General features: G+C 46.9%; 1 protein-coding gene across 1 annotated transcript in view; it reads left to right on the top strand.

Annotated features, from left to right (window-relative positions):
• The first annotated feature begins 2,647 nt into the window (after positions 1-2,647).
• The window catches only part of MMP24 (matrix metallopeptidase 24), a 51,245-nt gene continuing 38,851 nt past the window's right edge, over positions 2,648-15,041 (top strand). The window contains exon 1 of the mRNA XM_017513516.2: positions 2,648-2,896. Within this exon, the coding sequence (XP_017369005.1) occupies positions 2,651-2,896 (246 nt within the window). The 5' untranslated portion in view covers positions 2,648-2,650. The remainder of the gene's footprint in view (positions 2,897-15,041) is intronic.

The following is a 15,041-nucleotide window of genomic DNA, read 5'->3' as shown; positions in this document are numbered from 1 at the left end:
GAGTCTCACTCTGTCACCCAGGCTACAGTATGGTGGCTCCATCGATCTTGGCTTACTCCAACCTTTGCCTCTCAGGTTCAAGATTCTCAGGCCCCAGCCTCCCAAGTAACTGGGATTAAATGCATGCACCACTACGCCTGGTGAATTTTTGTATTTTTTATAGAGTTGGGATTTCATCGTGTTGGCCAGGCTGGTCTCAAACTCCTGGACTCATATAATCTGCCCACTTTTGCCTCCCAAAGTGCTAGGATTACAGGTGTGAGTCACTGCATCCAACCAACTCCTTCCCTTTCTTTGAACCTCTCCTCTTCTTTCCAGTGATACTGCATAATCCTGATTCATTATTTGGACAATCTTTAGGCTCACTTTTGGCTTGACTTTTCTCAGGCCCTGAATATGTGTCTCAGGATGGAACCCTTGGCCTTTTATTCTCTTCAACTCTTCTCTTTCAGCTTCAACTACCATATTTATCCGAAGGTGTCCAAAGTATCCATTCTCCACCCTCTTCTGAACTCATTCCCATACCCATCTCACAGATCTTGTGGTCACCCCAGTTTCAGCAAGTCTAAAACCAAGCCCCTCATCACCTCCTTCAAGCCAGTTCCTCCACATTATTATTTCACTTCTGCAAAGATGCTGCCATCCATCTTTCTCGATTTGCCGTCACTCCAAACTCCTTTCCCTCTTCTTGTATGCCCATTGTCTCTTAAATCTCTCTCTTTTCCCACCCTCATCCTAGAAAAAAATGGGTTCTAAAGTCAAATTGATCCAGCACTATCATTTATGAATCACACAAGTTTGGCAGACTTATTCAGAGCCTTCTACTTTCTTAACCTAAATTGGGGGTAATAATGGCATTTATTTCATAGGGCTTATCTATAAAGATTAAATGAGATATTGTGCAGGGAAGTGCTTAGCCCAGTAACTGGTATGTATTAGGCACTCAATAAATGTTAATTATGCTTGTTATCCTTGTTTCGTTAAACTTAGACAATTACACTAGTCTCCTAACCAATCTCTCTGCCTCCTCTGGTCATTATTCTCTCCACTGGGAGGGAAAGTAACATGGAATATCAATTAAGTGTCAACCACCTCATTCTTACAGCAATCTTATACAGTAATACTAGCATCATTTTATAAAAATGGAACAGAGCCAGGATATGAACGTAGGTCTGACGCTAAAGCCTGTGCCCTTTTTGCATCTCCAAATTACCAAGTAACCATAAAATACTATTTTTCACACATCATCTTGCTTAAACACACACACACACACACACACACACACACACACACACACACACACCTTTAATCACCACCCCTCCCCATTTTCCTTCAGAATACAACCCAAATTTATTATCCTAGCATTCACTGTCCTGTACTATTTCCCTCACTTCCCAACACTTTCCTATAGGAACCTTGTGCTCCAGAGAAACGTATCTGCTGCCTCAAATACATCCTGTACACCCTCAACTTCCTACATGAAATGCCCTCTCCTCTACCCTACTCTTGTTTAAATCCAGCCTTTCCCTCAGGGCCTAGCTAGAGTCTCCCCTCTATTACACTTTTCCCTAACTTCCCCAGCCCCTCATCAGGTCTCCCTGGACCCCTGGAGCAACTTGCTCGTATCCTTGTTAACACGTGGTGTTTGCCATCCCGTTTTTCTTTGCGTTTATGTTTTCTCATCAAGCTGTAAACCTCTGCACTTCAGGAAATTGGCCTTCTCTTTTCTATTTTTGTTTTGGGGTTTGGGGTTTCTTTCTTTCTGTCTTTCTTTTCTTTCTTTCATCTTTCTTTCTTTCCGGTATCCCAAGTAGCCCAGAGCCCTACAAATAGAAAGCGCTTGATAAATATGGGTTGTTTTGGATGAAAGATGATCTTCCCAGCTGGGTGAGCTCTCTCCCTCTAGGGGATGAAGGACTGAGCCTCACCTCAACTTCACCTAATGTCTCCCAGGATTGCCCCCTCTTCAGCGCTCCTCAGGTCTATTCTTTCGTCTTCTCTATCTCCTTCCCCACCACCCCGGCCTAGGAGAGCCGCTCAGAGATCCCCTCCGGTGTCACTCTCTCAGACCCAGTGCTATTTCTTTAGCTTGCTCTCCAACCCCGCCTGTACCCCGGGGCCGCTCCTCAGTCTCCTCCCCCAGGCTGCCTCTCAGAGCCCCTCTCCTCCGATGCCACTCCCTTGGACCCTCTCCTCAGGTCTCCGGACCCCCAACCTCAGATATGCTCCCCTAGAGCCACCCAGCGGGTTCGACCTCTAGGATTACGGATTGAGTCTCTTCCCCCTCCCGCTCAGGGCTGCCCCCCAGACCCCGACTTCCAGTTCCACCCCTTCGGACCGTGCCTCTAGAGCTGTTCCTTTAGCCTCTGCGACCCCTCCCCAGCGCCGCTCCAGGGCTGCTGCCCTCTCAGGTCCCACCTGGGTGCTGCCCCCGCGCCCCCGGCCGCCCCCCACCCGGGGCGGGGCGCGCGGAGGCGGGGGCGCGCTGGCGGCCGAGGCAGCCGTGGCGGCGGCGGCGAAGGCAGGCGGGCCGGGCGCGTGTCCGCGGCGCCGTGACTCGGCGGCTCCGCAGCGGCTGCAGCGGGAGGACCCGGCCGGAGCCGCCGCCGCCGCCGCCATCGCAGCTGGGCGGCCGGGCCCCGCCGCGGGGATGCCGAGGAGCCGGGGCGGCCGCGCCACGCCGGGGCCGCCGCCGCCGCCGCCGGGCAGGGCCCCACGCTGGAGCCGCTGGCGGGTCCCCGGGCGGCTGCTCCTGCTGCTGCTGCTGCTGCCCGCGCTCTGCTGCCTCCCGGGTGCCGCGCGGGCGGCGGCGGCGGTGGCGGCGGCGGGGGCCGGGGACCGGGCGGCGGTGGCGGCAGCGCGGGCGGCCAAGGCGGAGGCGCCCTTCGCCGGGCAGGTGGGGCTGGCGCGCGGGGCCAGGGGCCACGGGTTCGGGGCCTCCGGGCAGGGTGGGGGGCGGCGCCGGGGCCGAGCCAGGCCGGGCCGCGCCTGCTGCTTTCGGGGTCGCGGAGGTGGCGCGCCGGGGGTTCGCGCCTGGGGTTCGGGTCCGCGGCCCAGGACTGGGGCCGGGGAGGGCCGCACCGAGGGCCGTGGCCGGCAGTGGCTTCAGCACCGCGGACAGCGGCAGCGGGCGGGGGCCAATCTCGAGGGTCTGGCTTGTGGTGGTGGCGGTGGGGTGTGTGGCCTGCATGACTATGTGTGAGGGAAACCGTACAACGCCTCGGAGTAAATAGTAAGCGCAGCCAGTCTGTTGTGGGTTGGGAGAAGAAACCCAGGATGTTCAAGCTGGAAAGGGGGAGGGGGGAGGGCGGAGGAAGGACTCGATCCCTGTCTTCGTAGCTGAAGGGCTGTCAGGTGGAGGTGGGATAGACTTTTCTAGCTTGGCCCCACAGGGCAGAACTGGGACCAACGGGAGTAGGGGTTGCAAGAAGACAAATTTGGGCTCAATATAGGAAGAAGTTTGTAACAATTGGAGCTGCTCAACCAGCTTAGGAGGAGGCGAGCTGCTCATCACTGGTCTGTGCAAGTAAAAGCTCTCAGAGGGGACTGGATGGAGGCATGCACAATGCCTGCATGGATACATGCATCATCACAATAATGCCAGCTAGCATTTACTGAACACTACGTGCCAGGCCTGGTGCTATGTTTTATACGAATGATCCAATTCAATCCTCGTCACTACTCTATGAAATAGTTCCAATTATTATCCCCATTTTACAGATGTAGATACAGACTCAAAGAGCTTAAGTAACTTGCCCAAGGTCACACAGATAGTGAGTGATGGAGTTGGAATTCTAACCTAGGCTGGCTGACTCTAGTCTCCTCGTTATTTACGCATGACCTTATCCTATATCTCATGGAGGGGAGCAGTTGGACTAGGTAATTTCTCTAGTATCTTCCAACCTAAAGGTCTGCAATTCTAATAAATGTTGGGACAACTGTATTTTGCTGAGGAAAATCAGTGATATCTTCAGTCATCCTAAGAGGTGGAGTGTGTTTGTTGAAGCAGGCAGTCTGTTTGTTTAGAAGAATCTGCCTGAAGAGATATTCTTAATTGGGCATGGAGCTCAGGGGCTCATACATGCTCTGAAATTATGTACAAATTTGTGTTTTTAAGTGCAAATGTGTGTATTTCTAGGCAAGGACCCATAGACTTCTTCAGTCTCTCAAAGGGTTACAGGTTCCACAAAACAAAACAACAACAACAACAAAAACAGGGTGTGTAAAAGAACCTTTAGGGCCAGTTGGCAGTTGTCCACCAAAGATTTTAGAATTGCCGGTTGACTTTTTGTGGAAACTTTCCGTAGCCTCTTTGTGTTTTCACATGTGTTTCATCACATGTTAAAGTAATGCATTTCCTAAGTTTATACCCTAGAAAAAAGAGCCCTTTAGACTGCCTGAGTGCACAGGATGAGGTGGAAGTACCCTGACCTGGGGTTAAGGAGGGCTGGGCTCTGATCTGACCTTGGCCCCCATTGGTTTACGTGACCTTGAGCCATTTCCTTGCCCTCGCTAGGCTTGAATTTCACCGTGTCTAACATAAAGAGATAGAGCTAGATGATCTCAACTCTGACACATTTTTATTCCTATGATATTTCAAGCATTAAGAGGAAGCTATATTCACATATTCAGAATTTGTAGAGAAGATTATGTTTCCCTTGTCCTTACCCTTATCACTTTTACAGGCTTTGATTATTCAAGTTTCCCCCTATGACACGAGACCCCTAGAATAGCCACACTCATTCTCTGGGTCATTTTAGTTGTCCTTTATCTAGGGCCCTAATATTCAATAGATGTCAACTTGACCATTGTCTCCAGATGTAGGACCCTATGGTTTTGCATAAAGGAGGGTTGATTTCTTCTTTGGTCTCCAGGTCCCATCCTGCTTCCTCCATCCCTCTGTCAGCTTTCCCGACTTCAACTGTCCTTAGGGAACAATCTGTAATAGCTCCCTGATCCTTTTCCTGGGTCAAAACTAATAGCCTGGAACACAACACCCTGCCTGTGGATTATTTTTATTGGAGTGCATTACCTTTCATTTCTCCACATTGACGTTTTTCTGCCATCGTGCATTGCACTCAGTAACTTCCTTCAAGCATTGCTCACTCGCTCTTTCTCTCTCCCTCCCTCCACCCCTTCCTCCTTCCCTTTCTTTTGGCACGGCATTTCCCTGTCTGAAAGGGCTTAACATGATCTGAAGTCCTGAAATGTTCACTTTGTTCTACCTCTTCTGGATCACTTATAAAAAATTTAAGTGAGACAGGTCTCAACATGGTCTCTTGGGGCCCCCTGCACTCTGAATCCCCTTTCATTCACAGAAGTGACCATTTATACCTATCTGTTGTTTTCTAAGTGACAAAAACATCACCCTTAATTTGACAATGACTCCATTTTAAATGTCTAATACATTGTCCAAAACTTTCTGAAAGACAAATTATATTCACTGCTTCTCTCAATAATTTCTGCCTAATTATCCTTTCACTGAACACTAGGGAATCACTTGATTGAAACCTTATAGAAATATTGTTGCTTTTAAGCCAGCAGATAATGTTGCTTACTCCTCTGTCTTTTAAGCCCTTTGGAGTCTGACTCCCCCCTACCTCCCCATTAGCAGGCCATATTCCCCACTGCTTATCGATAATACATCCTTACTCCAGACAAGCTCATCTCTCATTTACCCTTAGACAAGCTGCCCATGTTTCTCTAGATATTGTCACATGTTATTTACTTCTGCACCCCTGCCCATTCATTTGAACCCTTTCCTTAAAGTTTCAGCTCAAGCCCTGCTTCTCCAGTAACTTTCCCTGATTTCTCTAGTTGTCATTTTCTTCTCTCTTCTCCAGGAAACACTTTAAAGCAGCCCCACCCAGTCTGTCATTTACTTACTTACTTATTTTTATTTTATTTATTTATTTTTGAAAAGGAGTCTCACTCTGTTGCCCAGGCTGGAGCACAGTGGGGTGACCTCAGCTCACCGCAACCTCCACCTCCCAGGTTCAAGCGATTCTCATGCCTCAGTCTCCAGAGTAGCTGGGATTACAGATGTGTGCCACCATGTCCAGTTCATTTTTGTATTTATAGTAGAGATGGGTTTTCACCATGTTGGCCAGGCTGGTCTCAAACTCCTGACCTCAAGTGATCAGCCCGCCTCAGCCTCCCAAAGTGCTGGGATTACAGCCATGAGCCACTGCGCCCAGCACTATTTATTTTTTAATAGTTAAACATTATTGTTGGGGAAAGGGAGGTTGGTCCTTAGGCAGATCTTTCTCAACCAAAATGTTTTATCTTTTTACATTGAACAAAATCCCCAACTCTCAATGCTCACCATTAAGTATTCAATGAGCAACCAATGATTCTACTCTTTATCCTTTATCTCAAAAAGTTACATGGATCTGAAATAGGCACTCATGGGCATGTAGGTCCAAGCCCCTTTCTAAAACCTTTCTTAGAGCTGGGACTCATTGACAACCTGTACTTCCTTCATTGGAAATACTCTTTCACTGTGATCATGGCTTCCAGTATATCTTCATTCTTGTCTGGAAAAAAAAAAAATCTCACTATTAGGAAGTTCTCCTTTTACATAAGCTGGATCTAGTCTGCTGTATTTTTAATTCATTTTCTCTTATTTTTACTGTGGGGTTTCATATTACTTTAATAGCTGCTTATATTTGTAAAGTGCTTTGCACCTTCCAGATGCTGTGTGTGTGGCCCTATTTGGTCCTGGCAACAATACCATGAGGTAGATAAGGAAGATATTGTCCTCATTTTCTAGGTGAGTAAATGGAGACTCAAAGATGATGTGAATTGCCTATCATCTTGTCCAAGGACCCACACATAGCTCATAAACATTAAAGCAGGCCAGCCGTGGTGGCTCATGCCTGTAATCCCAGCACTTTGGGAGGCTGAGGCGGATGGATCACCTGAGGTCAGGCGTTTAAGACTAGCCTCGCCAACATGGTGAAACTTCATCTCTACTAAATATACAAAAATTAGCCAGGCGTGGTGGCATGCACCTGTAATTCCAATTACCTGGGAGGCTGAGGCAGGAGAATTGCCTGAACGCAGGGGACAGAGGTTGCAGTGAGCTGAGATAGCACCACTTCACTCCAGCCTGGGTGAAAGAGCAAGACTCTATCTCAAAAAAAAAAGCAAGAACAGAAGTTAGGTTTTCTGTTCTTGGGCTCAGCACTCTGCCCACTGCACAAGTTTCCCTTTCTGGACTATTATTATAGCCTTTTAGCCAATCTTTTCTACTTTCAAGTATGTCCTACTCCAGTCCTTGAAAGAGGTATTTTTAGAACTAATAAATTATAATTGTAAATTATAATTGTAACCAAAAGACTAATCTTAGGAAATGCCTAGCCCTATAGTATGGTATTATTTGAACTCAAAACAGGAAGAACAAACCACAGCCAATATCTCCTCAGTTCCTAGCACAGTGCATGACACATTCTGGACCTGTGATAAATATTTTAAAGTTAATTTTGTTATCTAATCCCAACAACTTCTTTGAATGGTGCTTGGCACACAAAAGTCAGTCCCTTTTTTGAAAAATAAGTGAAAATAAAATAAATTAATGAATGCTAGAAGTATAACAAGGTGTATGGAAGCACTGAAGAGGGAGGAGACGAGCTTTCCCAGAGAATGCTTCAGGAAGAAGGTGGTACCTGAGATGAACCTTTGAGGGAGGAAGATGATGGAGAAGGCTGAATGGGACAGTCCAGACAGAATGAAAACTATGAACCATGGCCCTACAAAAGTACATGGCATGTTTAGGAAATAGTGGATCATCTGATGTGCCTGGAGCACCAGGTTACTTGCTGTTTCCAGTAAGAGTGTATAAGGAGAAGAGGCTGGAGAGGGAGGTTGAGAGCAGATTGTGCATTTGGCTTTTCTCCAAAGGCTGAGGGGAGTCATTAAAGGTTTCTGAGCAGAGAAGAGACCTGCTCAGAGTCACGTGGAGGAAGTGGAGGGACTGGGGCTTGTTCTTGAGTTGTTCGGGCTGCTGGCTCCTGCCCTAAATTCTTTTAAGCTTTCTTAGCACAACTGAGGGGTGAGTACCCATTTTAGGGACTTGAATATGGATAAAGGTGTGAATTCCCCCTGTGGTCCTCCCCTACTGAGAGACTTTGCAGCGAATCACTTGGTTTCTGTAGACAAGTCAGGGTTAATCTATTCAAGTCCTTCACTAGTTTTTCTTCATCATTACTCCATGCATTTGGGTTTTTTTTTGTAAAAGGCAACTTTGAATAGGCTTTAGTGACACATAGAATAACAGCAAACTCCTATGTATGTGTAAAGATAACATTTTCCCAAAGATTATACATGTTGTTAAACAAAGCAAGTAGAGGAAAGCAAGGCATTAGTATCAACCATATATATATATAAATAATTAAATATGTGTGTATATATATATATAATTAACCATATATAATTAAATATGTATATGTATATGTGTGTATATATATACATATATATGTATACTTGTATATATGTGTGTGTGTGTATACATATATATACGCACACACACATATATATATATATAAAAAATTAAAGCAAAGAACACAAGCTACGTTTTCTGTTCTTGGGCCCAGCACTCTACCCACCTCACAAGTTTTCCTTTCCTTTCTGGATTATTATCTATCTCTCCTACCAGACTGTAACTTCCATGAGGATGAGTTCAAAGGGTACTACAGGCATGTAAACCAACATTTATCATATAATACAAACTATGCTATAAATTAGGATATATGTAATGCCATTGGGAGCACAGAGACAGTCCATGTAACCCCGGACAGATAGCCCCCCCGATGAAGTGGCATTCAAGTTGCATCTTGAAGTAGTACACTGGGGGAGGCCAGAGTACACGGAGGAAAGGAATTCTAGGGGGAAGGAATGAAATAAAGGCACAGAGGTAGGACCCTGCAGGATGTGTTCAGGCAACACACTGAGGTCAGTATAGCTAGAGGTTGGGGTACTTGAGGTGAGCAGTAAAGGGTGGAAGGTACGGGACAGAACATGAGGCTGGTAGAGCTGGGCACAATGGCTCACGCTGGTAATCCCAGCTACTCAGGAGGCTGAGGCTGGAGGATTGCTTGGGACCAAGAGTTTGAGGTCATAGTGAGCTATGATTGCACCACTGCACTCTAGCCTGAGCGACAGAGCAGAACCCCATCTCTACAAAAGAAGAAGATAGGGCCGGAAAGGTGCATTGGCATCACATTGTAAGGGCTGTTGTGTCATGCTAAAGAATTTGGACTTTAAGACTGGCAATGAAGAACCAGAAGATCGGCTTCACAGTCCATCCACTTAGGCGAAAATATTGGAACTTTTTATCATTACTTATGGGTTATTTAGTTCAACCATATCCCTGTTGTAGCTAAGAAACTGAGACTTGGTCTGGGTGTGGTGGCTCACGTCCGTAACCCTAACACTTTGGGAGGCCAAAGTGGGAGGATCGCTTGAGCCGAGGAGTTTGAGACCAGCCTGGGCAACGTGATGAAACCCCGTCGCTACAAAAAATACAAAGATTAGCTGGGTGTGGTGGCATGTGCCTATAGTAACAGCTACTTGGGAGGCTGAGGCAGGAGGACTGCTTGAGCCCAAGAAGTTGAGGCTACAGTGAGCAGAGACTGTACCACTGCACTGCAGCCTGAGCCATACAGTGAAACTCTGTCTTTAAAAAAAAAAAAAAAAAAAAGGCTGGGCACGGTGGCTTACACCCTGTAATCCCAGCACTTTGTGGGGCCGAGGCAGGTGGATCTCCTGAGGTCAGGAGTTTGGGACCAGCCTGGCCAATGTGCTGAAACCCCATCTTTACTAAAAAATACAAAATTAGCTGAGCGTGGTGGTGGACGCCTGTAATCTCAGTTACTCAGGAGGCTGAGACAGGAGAATTGCTTCAACCCGAGAGGCAGATGTTGCAGTGAGCCAAAATTCTGCCATTTCCAGCCTGGGCGACAAGAGTAAGACCCCGTCTCAAAAAAAAAAAAAAAAAAAAAAAAAAAAAAAAAAAAAAAAAAAAAAAAAAAAAAAAAAAAAAAAAAAAAAAAAAAAAAAAAAAAAAAAAAAAAAAAAAAAAAAAAAACCTGAGGTCTGGCCACTGGTCTGTCTTCACTTTTCCCTTTTCTTCACTCATCAAGCAGTCAAGCCTCTGGGGACAGAAAATTGGCAGATTTGCAGGAGGGCCTTGGAAAGGGCAAGGAAGACTAAGGCCCCTCCTTTTCCAGAGAGTGAATGAGACCATGGCCACACTCCTGACTGTGGGCAGAGGCCTCCCCAGAAATGCAAAACTTGGACATCCCAGTGCTGACCCAAGACCCCAAATGTGCCACCTTCCTGGGTATGGTGATCATCTGGCTTGTGGTGGCCTCCTGGGAGTGGGCCAAGGACATTCTGCGGAGCGCCAGGGAATTCCCGCTATTGCACTTAACCACCCACTCAAGAGCCGATGGCAGCCAACAGGCAATGCTGCGCCATTAAGGTGTTTGTCAAGAAGCTAAGCTGGGCATTGTGGGCGATCCTGAGGGCCCTTTTTAGATTGGCTGTAAGTGAAGAAAAAAAAAGAAAAGAAACAGCATTTGGAGGCAAACTGGAGCTAGTGCAGAGGGTGTAGCATGGCAGAAAACGCTCTGAGAGGCAGAGAAGCTTGGCTCCATTTCTGGCTTCCTTATCAACTTGCTCTGTGATTTTGAATAAGTCATTTCCCCTCCCAGAGTTTTCTTTCTCTCTTCTGCAAAACAAGCATGTTAAATTAGATAATCTCTAAGTATTGTTGACCCGTGCATTTTCTAGATACCTGAATGGTTATGCCTTCAGTATGAAATTTTACAAATTAGTTGTAATCAGGTGGGCTCAGCAGCAAGGCTGGGACCTCAGTTATATGGGTAGAGGAGGAGCAGGGTTTTGGTGGGACAAGAGATGGAGGAAACTTACACAGTGATAGGACTGATCCCTGAGGAGTCACCAGAGAGACCCAGTGACTTGCTCTGGCAGCAATAACCAAGGATGGTGGTCAGGGTGGGGAAATGGCTTATTCAAAATCACCAAGAGCCAGGCACGGTGGCTCACACCTATAATCCAGCACTTTGGGAGGCTGAGGCGGGCCAATCAGCCGAGGTCAGGAGTTTGAGATGAGCCTGGTTAACATGGTGAAACCCCATTTCTACTAAAAACACACACAAAAATAGCTGGGTGTGGTGGCATGTGCCTGTAATCCCAGCTACTCGGGAGACTGAGGCATGAGAATCACTTGAACACAGGAGGCAGGAGTTGCAGTGAGCCAAGATCGCGCCATTACACTCCAGCTTGGGCAAGACGAGTGAAACTCCATCTCAAAAAAAAAAAAAACAACACCACCACCACCAAGAGCAAGTTGGTAGGGGAGCCGGGAATGGAGCCAAGCGTCTCTGCCTTTCAGTGGGTTCTTTCCAAGGAGTATGGGAGCAGGAATAGACAATAACATTGTAAGAACACTTACTATGTGCCAGAATCTGCAAAATGCTTCATGTGCATGTGTTAGCTTCCTATTGCTGCTGTAACAAATTACCAGGAACTTATGTCTTAAAGCAACACAAACTTATTATCTTACATTTTGGAGGTCAGAAGTCCGAAATGGGACTTACTGGACTGAAATCAAGTTACTGGAAAGGCTGCATTCCCGCTGGAGTTCTAGGAGAGGATCCTTGCCTTGCCTTTTCCAGTGTCTAGAGACCGCCTGCATCCCTTGCCTTCTGGTCGCTTCCAGTAGCAGCATTGCTATAACCTGTGTCTTCCAACACCTTCTCTGACTCAGCTCACGTGCCCGTGCCCCCGCCCCCCTCTTGTAAGGATGCTTGTGATTTCATTAGACCCACCTGAATAATCTGGGCTACTCTCCCCATCTGTACATCCTTAATGTAATCACTTCTATAAAGTCTCTTTACCGTGTAAGGTAACATATTTATAGTTTTGGGGATTAGGATGTGGATGTCTTTGAAGGCTCATTATTTTACTACCACAGTGCATCACCTGATTGAGTCCTCCTAACAACCCTTCTTTAAGCATCTGTTTAACAGATGAGGAATGTGATGCCTAGAGAAGTTAGGTCATTTGCCCAAGGGCACTCAGCTGGAAAGAGAAAAGTTAGGTAATATTTGGTATGTGGTGGCATTGTGGCTTCAAGTGAGCTGTCTTTTTAGATAGGACCCCATTCAGCTCCCAGGTGTATTGGGAATACATAGGCCTTGATGGAGAAAAAATAAAAGAGAGAGAGAATACAGTCTAACTCTCTGAGGAGGCTGTCTAAGAACTAGGCAGGGAATCTGAGACCCTGAAAAACAGATTAGGCTCATAGCAGTCTCAGCTTAGACCCTGAATGCCAGAGAGAGAAACTGAGGCAAAAACCCAGTAGTAAGCGTTAAGCCAACATAGCAATGGATGGCGAAGAGTGATCTGAGGCCAGCCTTCACACCTGTATACAGTGATACAATAGTATCTCAGTGAGGGGATTGAAGCTGCTGATGGAACATTTGCTCAAGTCAGGATTGACCAAGGAGATGGGCAAGGTGAGGCACCCAGAAGTAATAGCAGATCCAAGACACAGTAGGCAGAGGCTGGCTACTGAGCCAATGCTAATAGACTTTTCTAAATGGATAACATAGTTATAAGTGACACTGAGCATAACATGTCCATTTCATCATGGTTATGGCAGGCCCTGTGCTAGCTGTTGGGGCGGCAATGATGGGGAGGACATGTATGCATTTTATAGTCAAGAGGAAGAGACAGATAATTCAACATGTGGTTACAATACAATGTGATAAGAATTGTGGGCCAGGTGAGGTGGCTCACACCTGTAATCCCAGTGCTTTGGGAGACCCAGACAGGTGGATCACAAGGTAAGGAGTTTGAAACCAGCCTGGCCAACATGGTGAAACCCCGTCTCTACTAAAAATACAAAAACATTAGCTGGGCATGGTGGCAGGCATCTATAATCCCAGCTACTCAGGAAGCTGAGACAGGAGAATCGCTTGAACCTGGGAGGCGGAGGTTGCAGTGAGCTGAGATTGTGTTACTGTACTCCAGCCTGGCAACAGAGTAAGACTCCATCTCAACCCCAAAGAGAGAGGAGGGGAGAGAGAACAGAAGGAACAATGCATGGAAGGGCCTGGTGGAACTAGAACTCACTGGAACACAGAGCACTAGGTGGAGAAAGATAAAAGGGATTGCAGAGGGAGTCAGGGGCCAAATCATAAAGGCTGTTGACTGCAGAGATGGAAAGGCCTTCAAGCCATCTCAGGGTGTTCACAGGGATTGCATTCACACTTACTGTCCCCTCATCCTGGAACACTCTTTCCTAGTAGCCACAGGGCCCACTCCCTCACCTCCTTCAGATCTCTCGCTTACATGTCACCTCCTCAAAGAGATTGTCCCTGATCACCCTCTATAAATAGCTGTCCCATCACGGTCCATCTCTCCAACCTGCTCTGTTCTTCACAGCACTTATTCCCACATGGTTCTTCCACTAGACCGTAACTGCTAGAAAGGAGCTAGAATGCTGTTCTGAGTTTTTTTGTTTTTGTTTTAGACACGGTCTCATTCTGTCGCCCACAGCCCACTGCAGCCTCCAACTCCTGGGCTCCAGGATCTTCCTGCCAGAGTCTCCAGAGTAGCCAGAACTATAGGGGTGTGTCACCATGCCTGGCTAATTTTTTCAATTTTTGGGGTAGAGAGGCATCTTGCTATGTTGGCCAGGCTGGGATTAGAATGTTTTTGTTGGCTCTCGTAGCTGTAGCGCACTGTACCTGGTACATAGTAGGTCCTCAGTAAGTATTTATTGAATGCATGGACAGAAATAAACATTTGATGTTGAGGAGGTAGGACCAATAGTTCTTTGGTAAAAGACTAGAGTGCTATGGCTCACGCCTATAATCCCAGCACTTCATGGGGCCAACACAGGCGTATCACTTGAGCCTAGGAGTTCAAGACCAGCCCTAACAACACAGTGAGACTTCATCTCTACAAAAAAAAAAAACAAAAAAACACTTTTTTAAAAATTAGCCAGGCGTGGTGGCAAATGCCTGTAGTCCCAGCTACTCAGGAGGCTGATGTAGGAGGATCGCTTGAGCCCAGAAGTTCAAGCCTGCAGTGAGCCAGGGCTGAGAGTGAGACCCTATCTCAAAAACAAACAAACAAAAAAACTGGCTGTGGGCAGTGAAGGATTGGAAAGAGTCGTGGGACATATGAGGGTGCTGATTTGGACACCTGGGTAGCTGATGGTGCCACACCCTGACATAGCACAGGAGTATTGCGCTCACTTTATCTGAGATAAGACATTGCACTCCAGCCTGGCCAACATGGTGAGACCCTGTCTCTACTAAAAATACAAAAAATTAGCCGTGGTGGCACAAGTGTGTAATCCCAGCTACTCCGGAGGCTGAGGCAGGAGAATCGCTTGAACCCAGGAGGCAGAGGTGGCAGTGAGCCGAGACTGCGCCACAGCACTCCAGCCTGGGCGACAGAGCGAGACTCCATCTCAAAAAAAAAAAATTGTAATAAGGAGACAGGAGTGTCTCCTTACTCCTGTCTCCTTCCTGTACCTCCAGGAGTGTGAGATATAGGAAGTCCTGGGAAAGGGAGGGGCTGCCTGTCCAATACTCTGACCATATGGAATGCCGCTTCTTAGCTTTAGGGCTCTGAATACAGTCACCCCTTGATATCCGCAAGGGGTTGGTTCCTAGACCCTCTCAGATACCAAAATCCGTGGATGCTCAAGTCCCTTATAGCCTGCCATATCCGCAAGATAGCCATGGATATGGAGGGCCAACTGTAACTAAAACCTCTTTGAACCTGTTTCTTCATCTGCAAATTGGAGGTCATAATTCCTACCTCATGGAGTTGCTGCATTTTAGGGTGCTTAGCACAATAGAGTGCCTGTGCCGGGTACATAGTGGGCATTCTAAAGACGGTAGTTAGTATCATTGTTATTACACTCAGAACATCTCTGACTGTTCAAAATTTGTTGTTGTTTTTTTCCCCAGGGAATAGACCTGTTTATGAGCCTC

The sequence above is a fragment of the Cebus imitator genome, unplaced genomic scaffold (genome assembly GCF_001604975.1).
Source record: "Cebus imitator isolate Cc_AM_T3 unplaced genomic scaffold, Cebus_imitator-1.0 Scaffold18, whole genome shotgun sequence".
Taxonomy (NCBI): Eukaryota; Metazoa; Chordata; class Mammalia; order Primates; family Cebidae; genus Cebus; species Cebus imitator.
The sequence above is the reverse complement of the archived record's forward strand: the minus strand, read 5'-3'. Positions and strand labels throughout refer to the sequence as shown.